Source organism: Peromyscus maniculatus, chromosome 18 (genome assembly GCF_049852395.1).
Source record: "Peromyscus maniculatus bairdii isolate BWxNUB_F1_BW_parent chromosome 18, HU_Pman_BW_mat_3.1, whole genome shotgun sequence".
Lineage (NCBI taxonomy): Eukaryota > Metazoa > Chordata > Mammalia > Rodentia > Cricetidae > Peromyscus > Peromyscus maniculatus.
Window position 1 is genome coordinate 32,216,111 of NC_134869.1, and position 21,450 is coordinate 32,237,560.

Here is a 21,450-nt window from a genome sequence, read left to right on the forward strand (position 1 = left end):
TTAAGGCACTGAATGCATAAAATGTTTTTTTTTAAATTATCTTATATTTCCCTATTCTAACCTTAGAGATTAAGTCCCATTAATTTCTCTATCTTACAGATACATCGCCTCAGAGTCACAGAGGCAAAGGTGAACCACAACACAAAAATAATTAGAACTTAAATTGACCCCACAAGGTACTTTTAATTTTTAATTTACCTTGTTCTTTCCTTATTAGTATATACATAAGTAAAGATTAAAGACCATTATCACCAAATATCCTAATTTTAACCCCAACTAAATCCATATTAAAAGCAAACTACAAACTCATTTACTTTCCAGCACCTCGGTCATCTTTGGTCAATTTCCCTCAGCATAAATTTCCAACGTACAAAAGATACTGTATGTGTGTGATTTCTGGATTCCTGAGCAATCATTTTGCACTTTAGTCCTTACCACATTCTTGCTCGGGGATGCATAGAGTTTTATCTGGCCGGTGAAGAATGGTTCCATTCTTGCACACACAGTCTTCTCTCAAATTCAGACATGAGGTGTGTCCATAGCTCCATTTATTGAGACATGTCCTTGCTTCACATGGTCTCACACAGGGCTGATATTCCTTCCCCTCAGGGCAGCTCAGAGCTGTAGGCAATAAAGGACAGAATTTGCTAATAGCCAAGATAATCTATGTGAATTCTGGTTGAGAAAGAGAAAGAGGTCAGCCTGCATTACAGAGATAAATTTTGCATATTTTAGTTCTTTAGAGCTTATTTTTCATTTACTGCATAACCACAAAGTAGTAAGCCTTGTGAATTCAAATGCATCCTTCAAGTATCTAGATAGTATTCAGTATTGTAGTTGAAAGTGTTTTATTTAATATATATTAAATATATATTTCTAATATCCAGTACAAGTCTCTTTCAAATAAATTTGGAGTCAACTATTACAAAGTTTCTGCATGCAGCCAGTATCTCCATGCAGCCAGAGGAGATACAATTTTTCTTTTTCTCTGCAAGATAATCATGGAAACACTCCTTAAATATGTAACTCAAACAAGTTTAAAAAAAAAAAAAAGAACAAGAAAAAGCTGCCTGTTGAGGTTTAATCATTTACTGCCAAAAGAAGCATGGCTGAGCAGCTTCTAAATAATGCTTTAGGAAAATCTTGTTGATTTCTGCTGGTCTTAAAAAGTCGTGCTGTCCAATTAACCATCCAGCTCACACATGATTGAGCCGGTATGATAATGAGTATTCAGAGACGGGTAATGCCTGGGGGGCACTCACCAACCTAAGACAGAGCACCTGTGTGGCCTGACGGGTAAGGTGACCTGCTGACATCCCATGCAACCCAAGTCAGAAGCTCATTTTTTAATAAAAGGGGGACCTGTAGGGTCCTGGCCCCCGTTTTGGGTAACTGTTGCCTTGCTTGCGGACCTTGACCTTGATATCCTCCCAATGCTAATTCCCTGCCAGGTTCCACACTCCTGAATGCTTAAGGGAAGTTCCTTGTCTGTGTATCCTGAATAATGGGCATTAACAGCTTAGATGCAAGATTGTAAAACATCAGTAGCGAACTTCTGCCCTCCGGGGTCCTCCCATTGTGCTGTAAGCCTGTAATTAAGACCTCCTACCCCCTTCAAGAAATGACATTCGACATTTAAAATTATATATATATATATATATATAATATATATATTATATATTATATATAATTGAATGAATACTGCGAATGTAAGCTATGAATACCACAAATGTGATTAATATCATGAGTGTAATTTAAAAAATAAAAAAATTTTAAAAAAAGTCGTGCTGTTCAAAAAACGAATATTCAAGCCAGGTGGTGATGGCACACGGGAGGCAGAGCCAGGCGGATCTCTGTGAGTTCGAGGCCAGCCTGGGCTACAGAGCGAGATCCAGACAGGCACCAAAACTACACAGAGAAACACTGTCTTGAAAAACCTAGGGGAAAATAATGAATATTCAGCTTGTGGGGAGGTGGTATAAATTGGTTCAGCCTTGACGAAGAACAATTTCACAGTGTCTAGTAAAATTGGAGATGTAGACATTCACGATGAATCAAGAGTGGAGATTCACAAGGGGGGAGGATGGGACGGGGGAGGGGGAGACAGGAGAAGGACACAGAGCCGAATTCCCTTTTATTTCTGAAGCTCGGTGACCGCCCTTGCACTGTGACATCTGTTTTCTTTTTTCCACTCACCTTCTATTTACTAAGCTATTTCGTGACTGACCGTGAAATGTAGAAAGGTCTGTGAAGAGGAGGACACTTTAGATGACTAGAAGACATCACTGTACTCGCGGTCACTTACGGCAATACTCAGGGGTCCGCCACTGAATGCAGATGTCAAATTTGTTGCACAGAGCCACATAGGCAGAAATGGCATCACATTCATAGATCCAGAGATAGGTGTAGTTGATCCACATTTTTTCACAAAAGTCCCTCGGAGAGACCTAGAGACGCATTTTACCACAAAATCAATTCTGTCATTTTAACTTTCCCAAAGGCCATGAGCTAACCCCAAACCATTCGAAAAATCAGATAGGGCATGCCTTTCACGCCAGTACATGGGGTGGGAAGGTGATTACAAGTCTGAGGCCAGCCTGGTCTACACATGCAAGTTCAGGTTAGCCAGGGCTACATAGTGAGACCCTGCTTCAAAGAAGCTAAAAGAAGCAGAGCAGTAAATTAAAGCCATTAAAGTTTCTCTTAGATCTCAGTTTTTCAAAACTGTTTTTCACACACACACACACACACACACACACACACACAACAATTTTAAAAAGAAAAAGAATTGGTGATGCTTTTTTAAAAAATATCTAAATAATGGCAAAGTGCATGTGTGTTTATTTTTATGTGTATGCATTTAAAATATTTAAACACTTAACATTTACTTTCATCTAAATGTTGAAGGAAACTGACCTCCAGAAAAACTACTTTTTTCCATTACTTTGAGCCTTTTGTGCATTCCCTCAGGGAACTCATAGTGCAGGCGGACTGCAGAATCTGCTCTTCCCTGTCTAGTACAGTCATCACAGTCATCCACAGTGAGTTCCTTCCTAACTCTACCTGCCTCGCTCTTCTCTCTAGACTGCCCTTCACCTGTATAGAATGCACCAAAATGCCTCAGTATTCCCCTTGCATAGACTTTTGTACCAAGTATTCTCTTATCCACATTGTTTTGTGTGTCTCAATCTTTCTCTCTCTCCCCCTTCTTTTCTGGCAATGTGTGCTTTTAGATGGCTCAGGTTTATGAATCTACCTGAAGGCTTTTCCAAAGCTGGGCTCATACATATGAGCCCATGTATTGTAAATATCTGTTCACAGATTCCCCTCTTTTTAAATTTCTTGAAGGCTTAAGGAGGACCTTATTTGTGCACCACAGAATTTTAGCACAGTCCCTATTATATGCTAGAGTAAATGGCTTACAAAACTTTGTACCAGTTTGTCCTTTTTTCTTTAACAAGAAATCTTTTTTATTGACAACAAGTCTCTTAAAATAGTTATTGAGAGAGCAAGAGAGTAATGGGGGAAGTCCATAAACTGAGGAAACAAGAGCACACAAAGATCAATTCAGTTGACTAAGTGATGGCTGTGTTACAGGCATATGCACACTGGAGGAATTAATTAAAACTTCTCTGTCTTAACTTCTACACGTGGTTATCAAGCACCATTGATCTCTTTCTGCCAGGGGAATTTATTCATGCCTAAGAATTCCATTTCCCTAAAAGTTATACAATTCTAACAAAATGTAAGAGGAAAAATGATAATTATCCTTCCTGTCTCTATAAGTTTATGAAGAAGATTAAGCATCTCTGAACTTCAAACATACTGACAGAAGGATGAGAGAGAAGCTATTCTCAGTAGAATAGGCAGGAAAGGGAGATTTTGCCTTTTTTTTTTTTCTCGCAGAAACTCTAATGCAATCACACTTTTCTGGCTGCTTTTTAACTTACTTTGTCATGGCATGGAACAAAAACGTCTCTGTTCAATAACTCAATGCAGTAGCTGCAATCATGTTCAGTACAGTTCCTAGCAGGTCTTCTCATTGTTACTTGAAATGATTTCTCAATTTCCCAGCTCCCAATAAACAGTTCTATGTCTTCCATGTTGGTAATAATGGTGCCATTCTGCATCCTGAGGTCATCATCTGGATCGTCATTGCAAATTCCTTGAAAGTACATGTGGCTTTTAGATGGAAAATTTTTCACTATCACCAAATATAGGCAATACAGCTAAATTGGCTTAATCCTTGGTATTAAATGAGTGAATAATTGATTTGAGTGAAATTATAAGCAGCTGAATTTGGATATTCTTTGACTTTGGCATTGATAGAACATTTAAAATTATGTCTTTTTATAAAATATACGTTAAGTGAATATGAAGGAAATCATGTATATGAATATTCTGCTCCTACAGTATCCAAACAAAAATGAAATTAAATATTTCCTAGAATGGTAAATACTTGATGAATGAATTCCAGTCTTCCCTTCTACAAGGAAAATCTTGTATAAACATAGTAAACTTTTCCTTTCAATAAATATTCCTACTCCATTATCTAGCTCATGACATAACTCCAGGAAAGGGTCATTGTAATGGTAATTGTTAACTGTTGACCAGATGTAGAATTACCTAGGACTCAAATTATGGACAGACCTTTGAGGGATTATCTAGCCTTTGTGCATGTCTGTAAGGGAATACGTGGGCTGGGTTTAGTGATGTAGGAAGATCCACACTAAAAGTGGGAGGCACCACTCCCTGGTCTTGGGTCCTAGACTAAATGGAAAAAACAAAAGAAGATGAACACAAGCATTCATTGCTCTCTGCTTCCTGGTTGTGAGTGTGATGTGGCCCACTGCTTCAAACTTCTGCTGTCTTGATTTCCCTGCCATGGGGTATTATACTTTTCAAATGTGGATCAGAATAAATATTTCCCCTTAAATTACTTTTGTTGGAATATTTTTTAACAGCAATGCAGAAAGAAACTAACTGGCAGAATCTGGTTGGCATAATCCTTACAAATAATCTAGAGTAAATCAGGCAGCTGATGGCAGTCACCTGAGCTAAAAAAGATTTATTCAATATTAGGATATCACACTGTCAGTGTTTGAACTATGATTGATGGTTAGAGAAAATATTTCTTCAAATTATTTTGACTTATTGACATGCTGTAGCTTTGAACTTCTTTGAGGAAAGGCAGACAAATTACTTTTACTCTTCATCAGTGGACTGTAAAGGCAAGAGCAACACAGAGAAATATCCCCAGATCCCTAATCAAACCTCACCTAAATCCCACCCTAATTTAAACTGTCATTTTTCTTAATTCTCAAGACTTTGTTTTGTAAAACATGTGAATTAGATGTTTTCTTTAAACATCCAATTATAATCCCCAAACAGGAATATCAGCATGAATACAGGTTGCATCTGTAGATAACTTTATACATCAAAGTAGTCTAGTTCTTTACATATAAACTTTTGTAGTGAGAGATAATAGCAAAACTATGTGTTAGTTTCAAATACATTTTCAAAAATGTTTTCATTCTAACCACCATGCAAGGGGTTCACAGTACTATGAAGAATCTGATGCCAATAATGGCTTCCTATCTAGTATTCTCTCAGTCATTCTTTTTTACTAGTTTCTTCAGCCAACACTCAGACTAGCAGTCTTGATGAAACATAGACATCACTTTAATTAACCAGACATCTCCCACTGTAGTGGTCATGTTCTTAGGCAATGACCTGTGATTAGCACAAATGTTACCTTAGTCTCTTCCCTACACTGCTTATTTAGAATCTAGTTACTCAAATGACTGGCTTCACAAGAGAAAAAAACCATGAAAATCAAATTAAAAACCATACCACACAGAAGAAATAGAACATAGGAATAGATATGAATTCCCAAAGTTGGCTTTATTACTCAGTAACTAATGAATTATTATTTAAACTCAATAATCACTATTTTGAGAATGATAATCTCAAGTCACCATAGAAGTTTGTGCAATGTTTAACATTTTCTTGGTAGTCAAGGAAATATGTAAACCATATTTAACAAAATATTAATGTGTATGAAGTTCAAAAAATGTAATATGTCTTCATATCACATAACTGTGAAGAGCCCTTATGTAGAGCTTTCTAAAACACAACAGATCTGGTAGTTTCAAACTTTTGTTATATGGCTGCAGATATGACTTGTAATTCCGTGTGTGTGTGTGTGTGTGTGTGTGTGTGTGTGTGTGTGTGTGTGTGTGTGTGTGATGTTAAATGGTGTTAAATATTACAAAACTAAGCCTAAACATAATGGTAAACATGAGCTGTACACTTTATGGTAAAAATGGTATGAATATTCAGAACAGTAAATTCTTCCAAGATGGCTTATGTTTTTCCAAACTTCAGACATTAAAATGTAAGAAGGAAACAAATATATAAAATAATTTAACCTTTGTTTATCTTATTTTAATAAATTAAGATTACACCAGGACCAATCAATATATTAATTTAGGCTAAAACTAAGTGAGATAAAATATACCTAACAACTTATGATTGTTTAGTGAAGAAGACTTAGTCTAAACACTATAGTAAGACACAACAAATGTGTATTTAAATAGAATATTTAATCTGAAATATATTTCCTTACTTCATTTGTTAAAAGTCATCGCTTCCTAAAGTACTTCCACGAAGAACTGAAAATGAGCATCACATGGCAGTCTAGAAAGTGGGCCACTGGTGTACAAAGCAATGTACGTAAGATGGAAAACGTGCAAGAAAATGAGCGATTTCAACATCAGAACTCACCACAGAGCCCTTCTGTATAGGACGACAGGTTAAACTGGGGGCCGAAGTGAATGTCTATGATTCCTGTAAGGTGAGCCCACTTTATGACTAGCCCAGCAGGAGTAGTAATCACATACATTGTCCCCGAGTCTTCTATGAGCAGTTCTTGACTTGAAAAGGGCAAAGGCACAACAATAGAATCCACGTCTACCTAGAATTACACATGTAGAGCCCTTAGGAGAAGACTTCTCGAAATATAGAAATTAAAATTAGGCTTTTATATAATGTGGGGGTTTTTAGTGTGTGAGATTTTACTTCTCTTGGCATCCCATAGCTTCTGATGACTTCCAGTCTCTCTTGTCGACCCTCTGCTCTGCCTTGATATATTCAGTATTCTCTCTTGGTTTTTTGTTTTTCTTGAAAACGTAAATTTGTTTCACATATTTGCTTTAGTCTGATTCCCTCAACATGGTGATCAGACCATTATTAACTAGTACTGATTTAAGACAGAGATTCTATTTTCTTCTATATCAGAATTCAAGAGTAATAATGTTCAGAAGAGTCATCTATCAAACTTAATTAAGATTAAGAATTTCAGTGATTGTTCTTCCTTGGTTTTGTTTAGATTTTGGACTTAATTTTCAGTATGTCCACTTGATAATATTATACTTTTAAAGGAGATTATACTTTAAAAAAACAAAACAAAACAGTGACTTGAGGTCATTACCATGATATAGAACCATGAGCTGTAAGTAACAGCAATTTTGGTAAAATTGCATCTCTCACCCATCTTCTGGGTCCTCATCTTTGGATCCTGTTGCCTCCTCCACTCCCTGATTTCTTCCCACTCCTTAAGACTTCAGGATTCATCTCCTCCACACAGGCCTGTTTGACCCTCTCTGTCAGTGCGTCATTTCCTTTCTGTATTTCTCTGATACATTACTCATAATTTTAATCCCTGTATCTCCTATTTTCCAACTACCAGGCATGAATACAAAATCCACACAACTGCAAGTTAATTGATATTAAGATCAGTGTTGTATCATCTCAAATAATACTTTTAGTAACTGGTTATTTGTTTGACAAATGGCCAGCAATTGACCAGGAATATATTCAACTGAGACAAACAATAATAATAATAATTCCTTCCATACAAATGCTCAAAATAATAGCACTGACTATATTTGAGTTTATTTACTATGTACTCTATCAACTTCTATCAAAATAAAAAATATGCAAATGCAGTCATCTAAAAATTACCATACATGTATATTTTAGGTTTTACTTAGTTAAAACCTTTTACTATCTTATTTTGTGTTCATTTTAATATTAATTATATCATAGAATCTATGGAACTGTGGTAATATAGTAATTATGTCTAAAAAGCAAAATAATATGTAGTCTATGTAAAGTAAAACCTTTGTTCATTTTTCCTTATTCTTTAGATTGAACAATTTAGATCTAAATGATGTATTCGACTGACAATCCAGTCTTACATGCTAAACAGATTCTTTGGGATTAGAAGTTTTCCTAAAAACTACTCAATTCCTTTCAAGCATTTCATAATTTTGTTTAGTTTATTAGAATAAATTCGAATATGCTATCTTTCTGTTTAAGTTAGTACTTGTTCATTAACATATAGTGGTGTCAAAAATAAAACAAAATATAATGGCATCAACACTTCCAAACTAGCCTTCAGTCTGCCTTTCTCCTGGTGCTCTTCCCTGGCATGTTCTTGCTTCTACTGTTTTCTACAGATTGCTCCTTCCTCTTCAGAGCTTTCCCCTCATCAGACTTGACACATGAACCCTAGTTCTGGAAGTAGAGACTTGGTGACTCACACATCATTTGAGAGTGTGTTGGCATGTTTAACGTGCCCCCCCATTACTCACATGGAAAATAAATATTTGAAATGCCTTCACATAAATAGAGGGAAAATATCAAACTAAGAAACACATCTTCTAACTTCCTGTGACAAGAATACTTATCCATAAGAGCAATAAAAATACACCAATATATTTAATTCCTCCTTTTGTGGAAATGATTGTTTTGCATAAATTCCTACTATAATCCCATGTGAGAACATTTCTTAATTGCATGTTCTTACCTTTCTTGCTACTCTATTGATAAGTATTTTATGTATAGATGTTGTCACGTTTAGCTTCTTAAAACAAAGTCCTGAGATTCTTCCAAAAGAACCCTTCATTTGGAAACAAATTAAAATTTTATGATGTTAAATAGTTTTAGTGATAAGCAAAATGAACTTACTAAATTATTTGCAAATACTCACTGGTTTTTTGAGGGCATTTCCATTCTGGGGAAAGAAAGAAAGAAAGAAACACATTTAAAGTAAATGCATTAATTGTCCTTCAAAACCATCAGAGTAATATTATAAATCTATTATAAATACTTTTACATGAAAACTTCTTTTGTTTCAACACAATTTTATCACTGTGGAATCCAGGGTGTTACAATGTACATGAGCTACAGATTTAGGAAAAAAATGACCACAAGATGGATGACAACCTACCTGATTTATGGGACATTTTTCAATGTGAACAACTACTATTTCCCCGGGGATTCTTACTAAGATGTAAGAAGCCTTGTTGGACAGTGCTGCACTGTTTCCATCAAATGTAATAATGCTCAGCTCTGATAACATGGAGCACCGGCCTAAGACAAAACAATGCGGAGTGGAAGTTTTTAAATTATTATTTGAATTTTTAAACTAATTCCTCTCTTAAAAATATACCTACTTCCCAATTCCCTCTACTTTCAGGTAGTGTTTTTTTTATTTTGTGTGTGTGTGTGTGTGTGTGTGTGTGTGTGTGTGTGTGTGTGTGTATACACAGTTTGTGTGTCCCAATTCATTTAACTGGGATTTGATGTGTGAGCACAGATGGAAATTATTTCCTTGGGTGGGGACAATGTATAAGTGGCCACATTACTGAGACTTCCTCTTCCCTGTAGCCTATAGCTCTGTGTGGAGAAGACAAGAGAGGATAATTTTTAATTAAGAGGGGAATTTTTAATCAAAACATTATATAAATAGGTATAAAATTATTTTTTAAATACATATTTTAAAAACACAAATAACCGAGACCTGCTACAGGGACCAGAAAGTCTAGAGATGGGATCTAGCACTCTTGCTGCAACAAGTCCTCCATGAAATGCTAATAACTGCTGTAGGCAGGGAAACATGATCATAGCCAACTACAAGATCTATTCTATTCATACAAGGCTCTACCCTGTTGCTTCTGAAATGACCTCAAGTTTTCTGAATCTGTTCTAATGCATTCAATTCTAAATGGGCAAACATTTAAAGAATGTCTCATTAAAATATATTTGAGGCATGTGGGGAAAATGTGGGGGGTGGGTGGAGAGTGACATGATAATCTCAAAACAAACAAAGAAATCCAAAATAAAACAAAACAAAAAACCCTCAACACTGTTCTCTGATTCAGACACTATTCACTGTATGAGAAAAATCAAACTCACAGGGACATTCCCACTCAGGACAGCATATGTCAGTGTTCACTTGAACAGGCCATCCTCTGAATCCACAGTCTGGCATTTCCACATCCTTTGGGCAGTTCAGAGACCAGTTGTAAAAGGTCCATTCCATATTAAGGCAGATGTATTGGCTACAGTTATAAACAGGATCAAATTGTTGAGGCTGATAACAAAAGAGCAAAATCAGTTAGGTTCTCAAACTCAGCTAATGCTCTCAGCTGACTCTTCAATTTTGTATTCACATTGTCCTCATAGTGAACATATAATTAACCAAAAGCTTTTGAAAGATAATTAAAAATTTGCTCCAACTTTTTTTGTCAGATCATCTCTGCAATAATCAATATATACTTGGGATTTATATTAACATTGACTTGAGATCAGAAGTATCAGACGTCTAAACAAGAGTTTTTTTCTTCAGTTTTCTAGATCATTTTATGAGCAGATTTGTTCAGTGAAACTTACAACTTAATCATACTCCAATATTTCATTAATAAAGTATGTATGTAGCTAGTGAGAGGTCTCATGGGGTAAATGCCCTTGCCACCCAGCCTGATGGCCTGAGTTCAACATCACAAGAGAGAACTGACTTCCATAAGTTGTCCTCTTACTTCCATCTAAGCATTATGGCACATGCACATGCGCACACGCACGCACACACGCACGCACACACACACACACACACAGTTCTATGAGTCAATAATTTCATCATTTTGGTGATGGTATATCACTATGTTGTACAGAGTCTCACATATAATATCTGCACAACAAATATTTTTATGAATCATCAATTTACAGAGAAAACCCACCAGATATTTCTGTTTTTCTATTTTTCTTTTATTGAAAATAGATTTTTCTTCATGCAGTATATTCTGATTTATGCTTTCTCCTCCCTCAACTCCTCTGAGATCCTCCCCACTTACCCACCAACCCAAATCCACACTCTTTCTTTCTCTCCCTCCTCAGGAAACAAATAGGCATCCAAAAATAATAATAAAATAAAATAAAAGATAAAACAAACAAAAAATAAAACTAGAAAAGATAAAGGAAACATTCTTAAGGTCTTACTCAACTATTACTTTGTTTTTCTTATTGCAGCCAGAAATTAATTAATAAGAATTATCTAAGTTAGTTAAGAAAACACAATTGTGGACTATAGAGATGCCCCAATCACTAAAATGCTTTCATTTCAAGCATAAAACCTGGGTTCAGGCCCTAAAATGCTTGCTACAAAGCCTGGCATGGAAAAACACACTTGTAATCCCAGGGACAGTAGATTTCTAGGCTCACTATCCAACCAGGCCATCCCACTCAACAAGAGCCAGGCCACTGAGAGACTCTTTGTCAAAAGACAAGGTGGAGGAATCCTGAGGACTAACACCCAAAGTTGTCCTCTGGCTTTTAATTGACATACATATACATGCGTGTGCACGCGTGTGTGTGTGCGTGCACGCACGTGCATACACACACAATATGAAAGCATAGTTACAAAAACGTAATGCATAATATGCTTCTCTTTTAGCAAATAACTAAACACTGTACCAAAGGAAGTTTGTGAGTGCATAGTGATACACAGAGTAGTGTAAGTGCTGTAAGAAACAGTGAACATCTGACAGAGACACACAGTCATACCTCACATTCGAAACCTGTGGTTGGAGTCACGTCTGATGGAGTAGCCATGTCTGCATTTGCAAGAAATAAAAACATATCCCTGTTAGTGAGAAGGGAGCTACCATGAAAGGATGTTACATGCAATTTAAAAAAAATGCTAAGAAATTTTACATAGATTATTTCATCCATTCCTCCCAAGTATCAAGTAAAGCAGATAAAAATAAAATATCTTTGTAATTTTACAGATATAGAAATGAAGCCATTGACAAATCTGGTGAATACTATGGGCAGATTCTAATTTGGAATTTCTAAATCTAGAAAACTAGCATTTACTGATGTTTTTATAAATAGCCTCATTGATCAGATTATGTAGCCCAATTATCTGAACAGATAGAAATATCAAGGGAATCACCAAATGTCTGTCAAGAGTTACAAACTCCATTGAGTTTCAACATTAAATTGTGAATCTAGTCCCTTTCCCTTGTCAACCTCCAGCCTGGTCTTCTTTTAGGCAGAATAGATGATGCTTTGGACCAAGTGGCAACACAGTATAGGTGTAATGGAAGGCCGACATACAGGAAGGAAAGACATCATTAATAGGCTTATTTATAACATACATTCTAATGTTCTCTGTCAGGACAAACATCAAGTCTAAAATACTCCATCTGAAGAACTACAGAACAGTCAAGGTAAGTGGCTGGAATCTTCCCTAGCTGGAATCACAATTTATTGTTTACAGAATTTAAAAACACTACAGTAGTTTTCCATTGCTGTTAAAATTATTACAAATTTTAGTAGCTTAAGATATTATCAATTTATTATATTGCAGCTATAGAAATCAGATTCTTAAAATCAATGCATTGGTACAGCCTTCTTCTGTTAGCCCTCAAGAAGGAAGTGTTTCCTTCGCCCTTCCAGATTGCCTGAGTCCTTGGTTCATGTTCCCTTCTTTAATAATCTCATTCTCTCTTCTCTCTCTCTCTCTCTCTCTCTCTCTCTCTCTCTCTCTCTCTCTCTCTCTCTCTCTCTCATTCTCTCTCTCTCTGTGTCTGTCATTCTCTGTCTCTTTCTGTCTGTCTTTTTCTGTCTCTATCTCTCTGTGTCTCTGTCTCTCTCTGTGTCTCTGCCTCTGTGTCTCTGTCTCTGTGTCTCTGTCTCTCTGTCTCTGTTTCTCTCTCTCTCTCTCTGTCTCTCTGACTCTGTTTCTCTCTCTCTCTCTCCTCTCTCCTGTTTCTGCTGTCACATCATTTTCTTGATCACATCCCTGAACCTTTGCCCCTTACGCTTATAAGGACACTGTGACTATATTAGACACACGTGGATAATTAAGGTCAAGACTCCCAGATCATAGTCTAGTCACAAATAAGTCAACAGCTTCACATCAGCAAAGTCCATTTGCCATGAAATGTCACATGGAGACCAATAGGAGATGAAGACACATACATTTTTGAAGAGCTGTTTTCAGTCTACCATAATCTACAGAATAACTTCTATAAAATTTAGTTAATTCTGCAGGTAACCCTTATACATGTTCTATTTTATAGTCTCTAACTTGAGTAACAGTTAAAATGTATTTTAAGAATCCCAATCATTGATCATATGAACACTGTTCATGTTATCATATGTCTAGATGTTGACTCATGGAGAGAATGGGGTTTAAAAAAGACTTACATGTAATTTCCCAAGTAAAACGATATAAATTTCTTGTCCAGTCACAGCACAAAATCAGGAAGGAGCCTAGTGACTGGGTGGCTGTATGTTCTTCAGAGCAAAAGACACATTGCTACAGGGTCAATGTTGTTACAATGATGTTTCAATCATCACAGGGTCACCAGCAGTGTCTGACTGTAGAATTGTGCTGGGTGAGATCTCGTGACAACCGCAGGTCATTTAAAATTGAGAAGTGTGGGTCTCCACATTGCCTGAGTTTTTTTGAAGATCATCTTGGCTATTCAAGAATATTTGTATTTTCAAATGCTTCAGGATCACTTTGTCAGTTTCTGCAGAGCCAAATGTCAAGTGTTGCTGCCTCAACAATATAAACTCTTCTAATCTAGGAATGCAGAATTTATTCTCGTGTATTTTGTTCTACCTAATTCCTTCAATAATGTTTTTGCAGATTCCATTGTAATCATATTTCAGCCCATGGTTATTTTACTAAATATATTCTCAAGTGTTTTATGTCATTCATGGATGTTGTTTTAGAGAGGATCTCGCTATGTAGCCCTGGCTGGCCTGGAACTTACTATGTAGACTAGTCTGGCCTTGAACTTGCAGAGATCTGCCTTCCTCCAGCTCCCTAATGCTAGAATTAAATTCATGCACCACCACTCCCAGTATATTTTATTATTTTTGATGCCACTGTAAATGAAGTTATTTTCTTCATTCCTTTTCAGATGTTGAATTGCTTGTGTAGTGAAAGACAATTGATTTTTATATTAACCTTACATTGTTTAAGCTTGGTGGACTCATTTATTACTTAATGGACACCTTAGGAAAATAAATATTTATGTACATATATATGCTATGTGCAACTAGATATTATCTTTCTGTTGAAGTTTACAAAGTATAATATAAATGCACTACATATGAATTGTTATGGCTGAATAGTTTAAACATATGAGATATATGTTGAATGTTGATTTGTGAGATCAAAGTAAACACTAATATGTAGGTCTTTGCCCTTGATGATAGAATGTTTACAATGATAAATCAATTTCTCATCTCCACAAGCATTAAGTTCATGCCAAGCACTTGGCCCAGTGACTGGCACATGATTAACATGTAATAAATGTTAGTACATAAGAATGGTGACAGTGGTGATTATGGTAATAAGGCTCTTATTTGGGAAACATCACAGACTAATTAAAACCCTTTAGTGATTGCCTTCAGAAAATAAAACCCAATTCTTTTTGGCATGGATCTTTTACCACAGATCATCTCTTTCATCCAGTCTCTTGATTCAATTCTGAATATTCAAAATACATTTGCTTGCATGCTACATGTTCCCTCTTACTTCCAAACCTTCACGCCTGTTGGGCTTTCAAGATAGAACAGTTTTACTTATTCTAGCACACTCACTTTCCTGTCTATCACCTGATAACTCTACTGGTAATTTTTCGAGGTTTTACCTCCAAAATAAGAACCATGGCCTTCTGTGAGTTGTTCCTATGTGTCAGCATTGTAATATAGTCATCCTTCAGTATTCTTGAGGAATCAATTCAAGACTCACCACAAATGCATAACCTGTAGAAGGTCAACTCCCTAATATCAGATAGTGTGGTATTTGCATACAACTTATGTGTCTTCCTGTATACTTAACTCGTTTTATTTCTTAAATGACATGCCTAGTATAATGCAAAAGCTATATAAACAATAATTGAGCTTATATTTTAGGGGATGATAAGAGGAATATCTTATATGTCATACACCCACAGGAATATTTTTCCAGATACTTTTGATCCATGCTTGGTTGGAAACTGTATACACGGAAGGCTATTTGTTTTACAATACTTTGACAACAATTGTTTATATTAAGATAGAGACTATGACCTGTTGAACATCCCCCACCCTAACCAATGGCCCAGAGAGAACCAGACACATTACATTATTCTACTGAGGCTAACCAAATATAAGTATCGGAAACTAAACTTTTGTAAATCACAACCCTAGGAGGATTATATTAAGCTTGGTAAGACTCTAATAGTGGATTTATGAAATTATTTAATGGAAGAAGTTTCATAGTGAGGGAGGTATATGAGTGTAGAAGCCCTAAATGCTTCCTCAGAAGCCTGAGCAGAATCCAAAATATCAAGGAAGGTTCCAGATGACACCTGGATTATATACATCTTTTGAAAGCCAACTCCATTACCATGAATTTGAAAGAAACCATAGTAGTCTATGCTAACTGAAATGGTGAAAGAGGTCAACCAATTGTAAAATCCACACACAGGCCCTCAACAAAACAAAAGCCACCTCTGGGATTTTTGTTAATTTGATAGTTCATGTAGTAGCAGCTGGGATAAATGGACCAAGGTCTATACTGCTGAATGTTGATTTTACTGTTAAAAATTGTAGCAAATACCTGGTTATAACACTTACCTGGCATTAATGCCGGTTCTGTGGGAATCAGTGGTATGCCTGCAAAGAAACAGAGATGCCCTGACTTAATCTGTATTTACATAAAAGATGACCTGCCTAATTTACATCCAGTTCTTTGCCTTCAAGGGAACTATTTAAGGAAAGAAATCACAAGAAAGAGAGATGGGAAGCAAGATACACATGTTTTAGAGAACAATTGGGAGGTTAGAAAGGAAGGAAGATTGAACTAAGTTAGTGTCTTTCTCAAACTTCTGATTGCAACCAATTGCCTAAGGGGAAAATTATCCATGCATTTTATTTTTAACAGTAAAATTCAACAAGGTCCACACTTACAGTCTTCTGGATAAACACATTTAAAGGTCACCTCATCCAGGATCATATGCTTGGGGCAGTAGGGCAAGCATCCTTCAACCCTTTAAATGGAAAAACAAATGAAATAAAGCATGCATAGAAAAATCTACATTAAATATTTGTAGCTGAGGTTTAGCATGCTTAACATCTTCATCATCAGACACTTGGGAGAACTCTGTTGGCTACTACTACATCCTACTTATGAAACTGACGAAGCCGCAAACCAGGAACTCATACAAGAAATCATTATAGTGAAGGTGATGGAGGCAGAATTTGAACACAGAATGTTCAAACTATATACTTATATTGGAGGTACACTAGATTCATGTTCTAGAAATGGGTAGAAATGTAGAATAATGATCTATCTGGTGAGGGTTTTTTGTTTTGTTTTGTTTTGTTTTTTTAGCTATAGCAATTATGTTGTTACTTCATTTTTAAGTGTGTGTGCATGTGCATGTGCATGTGTGTGTATGTGTACCATGTGAGTGCAGATGCTTACAGAGACCAGAAGAGGTATCACATACCCTGGAGAAAGATGCTAACACTGGGAAACAAACTCAGGTCGTATCTAAGCACCACAATCCACCTAAACATGGAGCCATCTCCCAGCCTCTGGTCTCATTTCTCTATTCCAAAGGTCTAAGCAGACTGTACAATGTTTGACTCTTATCTCCCTGAAGAGGTGTATAGGACAAAACATTAGCAGTGGCTTTTGCTGCCTAATTCAGTCCTAAGCTCCCTGAAAAGAGACTGGAGATCTCACACAGAAGAGACAGAGCGGTACATAGCTGAGGGTCTTTTCATATGGACAGGGAGAAGTAAAGGCAGCGGTGGAAGTTCTCGAGAGCATTAGCATTTGTACCCAAATTCATTCCATGATATGGGTGGGAGTGTATGTAATTATGAGCTGGAGAAGGACCAGTTCCAAGATGCAGGATGTGTGGCTTGAATAAGGAACCCCATTACTTGCATAAATCACAGAAGTAAAGTGACAGTCTCAAAACTTTCAAGATGCCATGGGCTTAGGGACTGTGTGCACAGACCTAAAGATAGAGTGTAGGCCACTGTTCTTCCCCAGGAATAAGATCAAAGTCTGGCTGAGATCATATCTTCCTGCCACTCAGTTGAAGCCCAGTGTCCAATGTTTCCTTAGTGGAAGGAACTGTAAACTGCACCATACAGCCAAGTCTAATTATGAGATTCACATATGCCACAGAGAATTAATGCAGATCCTCACAGGAAAAGGCCCGATTATCTTCCTCTCAAATGAACTAGCAGACTGTAATAATATTTTTAATATTTTCAAAACACTTCCGGTTGCTTCATGTTTTTCTTTTCAGGATGAAAATGAACTAACTTGACATGATGAAGGTCAGCAGCAGCAGAGGGCAGTGTGTGTGAAGCAAACTCTTTCTACTGAACAGACTTAAGTAGGGACAGTTAATGTCTCAGACACCACATTTGCCAATGACTCTTTGAAAATACAAACAGTTCATATATGATCAACTGCTTGCTTCATCCAATGGACTTGAATAATAAAACATTAACCGACAATATAACCCTATCTGAAACTTTATCAGGCAGAAGAAAGGACAGGGAAGTTACAGGATAATTGACAGGCTACAGCCAGCGGATTATCGCTAAATGAAGTCATCCTTACTTTTTTATTTAACTCAATTGTCTTCCAATTGTTTTGTAAGGGACAAAATTCATACCCATCCTCCTAAACCGTTTTCCAAAAGCCATTGTTTTATCACTAACTTCATAGTCACTCATAGCAGGCTTCTCTTTGCTTTGGCATACAGTTAATAATATGGCCAACTTCCAACTAATAGATAGAATGCCTTGGTGTGAAAGAATTCCTATAAAAGAGACACAAGAAGAAGAATTTACATATGGGCTCCATAACACTCTGCTTGACATTATTTTCTCACAAACAGCTTTCACTTTCACGGACCACTTTTGTTTTTAACTGTCGCTTGGTGCCAGGAACTCAAAGAGTCTGAAACAAGAATGACTGATCGTTCATTTGGGCACTTGAAAGAGGGGTGTAGGGGTATGTTAAAGCCCATCTTAGTGCATGGGTGCCCCTGGGTCACAGGCACACTCAAGAGTTGGCACAGATACTCCAGCATAGAGGGAATGACAGGAAGGGGTATGCAGAAAGAGAGAGAGTTTGGCATCTCCTAGTCACCCCTCAACTCTCCCCATCAAGGGGAGACCTTCAAGACAATACACTGAAGGCACTGGGAAGCTGGCTTCGGTCACCTCAGTCACTGGCTGTGCTACAAAGGTAATAAGGGCACCTAAACATCACTTCCTGTTACAGCTGGCTTTTCTCCTGGTGACAGCCACATGTGTCATCTGCTCCCTTCCTCCCCAGGGGTCGTCATGACCACGTGGTCATGCAGCTTCCTTGCCTCCTCATAACTACCAGAAGGTGCATGATGAGATGCGTCTGTGACTGTGAGAGGTCCAAAAGGTAATAAAGACTTCTTTCTTCACACACACACACACACACACACACACACACACACACACCACACACACACACACACACACACACACACACACACACACACACACACACTTACTTCCATTTAAAGATAACAAGCAGAATTCCCTTCCATTCCTCTATTCTCACTGTACTTGGTAAACAGGGCACAGTGAATCAGACCCTCTCTCTTCAAACTGTGTGGCTTAGGAAGAGCCAATGACTTCTCTGGGCCTCAGCTAGTCTGCTCTATAAAAGTGGGGGAGGGAGGAAAGGGGAGGAATAATGAGATTAGCTATTCAACAGCCCTGAGGAATGCCACCTGAATGTGTTGGTGATTTTGGTCGCTTCTCTACCTCTTGCCAGACTGTTGCCCCTGCTTTTGAGTATGTTTCCTTTGGGAAGACTGAGAGCTCCTAAGACCTAGGTCTCACTTAGTCACATGCCTGGGGCATTTCATAATACCAAGATAGCAATAATAATTCTGAGAAGAAACTCCTAGATCTTTAATATAAAATGACTTCAAAATATTCCCTCCCACTATTGGCCCATTTCCCCTTTCTCCTTCACAGCAAAATCCCTGTTTATGAAAGCGGCTGACACTTCCTGCTTCCATCTTGTTTCTTTCTCATGTCCAGGGTACTAAACCCTATGAAGAATTTTCAGTCTTCAGTTGAATATACTTAGAAGTCAATTTCTCTCCCCTACATTTTCCTTATCTCATCAAAGGGCAGTATAGTCTCCCATGGCATTCAATGATTTGAACTTTCCAATAGTTGTCTAGTTTTCAGTATTGTGAGCTGAAGTTCCCTGAAAAAGCCACACATATGTTCAAGGTTCTACAAGGCTAGTGGTGGATGGCAAGTTAAAACTGTTTGATGGAGGAGGGCTGGAAGTTTGTAGGTCCAGAGCCTGGTTCTCTTGAACTATCTTTAGCTTCCCCTTAATAGCCATCCACTGTTCATCTGTGTGTCTGACCTCACATCCTTACAACTATTAAGTAAAATCTTTGGGAAGGTCCTAACTTAAGAGATCATGTTAGTGGCCACTGACCCAAAAGCTCACAATGTCATCAGACAGCATCCCAAGGCCATAGCAAATATTTCCCACTTTCCTGTAATCTGCCTACCCCATACCCTTTAGTGAAAAAAAAAATGCCTTGATTTATGTCTTTCTTTTGTTCTTTTGCATAAAACCATCATAGAACCCTTTCCACATTAATCTGTGATATTTGGGGTAGCTGGAATCCATGTTCAGAAGCCTTGGGCGCTTGGACTTGGATAAAGAATAAAGTATCTTTTACCCCTTTGGGGTAAGAACTACACTTTGCAAGAAGACTGTGAAAGAGGCAAATTCATCCAGCTTCAGTCAAGCTGGGGTCATGCTGGGGCGCTCAACTTCTCTTCCACCTGTCAATCATACTGACTCTATCAGCACATTCTAAGTTTGAAACACCTCCAGAATCTGATTACATGACCTCTGAGGATGCCAGCCCAGCCAAATCGCGTCTAAGCAAACTCTTAACTTGCAAATTCTGCCCTTGCCTGTTCCACCCACAACAGTCCATTTCAGTTCAACATCCAAGGAGCATGTAGTTGAATCATAAGCACATCTTGTCATGTCTTTGTGTAAAATATGCCAGGGTTACCAGTCTCACTGTAAACAACCAAGTCCTTATGACAGGCTTGCTTGCCACAGTGGTTCTCTAGCCTTGGCTCCTGCTTCTTTTACATCTGTTCACCTTTCACTTTACCCACACAACTTTGCCGACCTTCAAGGACACCAAACCTGTTCCCACCACAGGATCCATGCATCTCTCACAGATCAAAAGTCTCTTCCGTGGATACCCCCAGAGCCAGTTTCCTGGCTTCCTTCAGATCTCTGAAAAATCACACCTTCTAGGTGTCTTCTTCCCTCAGTATCAATTGAACCCCCCTCTCTTTCCTTCCTTCCATTATTTTATCTATAACACACAGCACTATCTAACAACACAGTCACACAACCCATCCTATACACTTTGGGTTATTCTCTGCTTCTACTCATGTGTAGACCACATGAGGTCAAGCTCTTGTCCTCTTCACAATCTTACCTAGTAGCAAGCAGAATTACTTACACATAATAGATCTTCAATACCTAGTTAAGGTTAAAATTACATCAACCCATAGGTTAGCAGATAGAACAAACAAATTTTCTTTAACAATGGATGCATTTCAACTGGACACAAAGATCACCCAGGACAGAACCTGTAGACACTAGAATTTACAGGTTTATGCACCAATGTCACTTACGGTGGAAGGAACGCACAGGCTAAGGCTTCGGGGTCACTGCATGTTTTAAAACAAGGAGTAGCACAAGGTTGATATCTCCACTCACACATCCTCCTGTAAGGCACCACTGCCTGGATTTCTGAGAAAATAAGAGGAAGCTAAGATTACGTGCATTGAAACACACACCTTGAAATCTAATAACTTACAGTTGGAACCTGGGTGATGTTTGACCCCTCTCTCATAGTGTTCTGTAAAAGATAAAGCTGTCTGATTGAAGCATTATAATTCCCTGATGACCAGAAGATCTGGCACTTGGGTTGATTGGCTAAATGAAGATCTAGCCGCCAAAGA

The 21,450-nt window shown here is 37.6% G+C and overlaps 1 protein-coding gene across 1 annotated transcript in view; it reads right to left on the minus strand.

Moving 5' to 3' along the window:
* The window catches only part of Otogl (otogelin like), a 142,555-nt gene that overhangs the window by 18,547 nt on the left and 102,558 nt on the right, over positions 1-21,450 (minus strand). Inside the window, exons 32-43 of the mRNA XM_076554398.1 lie at positions 21,121-21,238; positions 16,321-16,400; positions 15,988-16,026; positions 11,908-11,957; positions 10,264-10,441; positions 9,296-9,438; positions 9,056-9,079; positions 8,873-8,965; positions 6,787-6,976; positions 3,951-4,165; positions 2,306-2,447; positions 436-621 (exon numbers count right to left, since the gene is read on the minus strand). Of these exons, the coding sequence (XP_076410513.1) occupies positions 436-621; positions 2,306-2,447; positions 3,951-4,165; positions 6,787-6,976; positions 8,873-8,965; positions 9,056-9,079; positions 9,296-9,438; positions 10,264-10,441; positions 11,908-11,957; positions 15,988-16,026; positions 16,321-16,400; positions 21,121-21,238 (1,458 nt within the window). The remainder of the gene's footprint in view (positions 1-435; positions 622-2,305; positions 2,448-3,950; positions 4,166-6,786; positions 6,977-8,872; positions 8,966-9,055; positions 9,080-9,295; positions 9,439-10,263; positions 10,442-11,907; positions 11,958-15,987; positions 16,027-16,320; positions 16,401-21,120; positions 21,239-21,450) is intronic.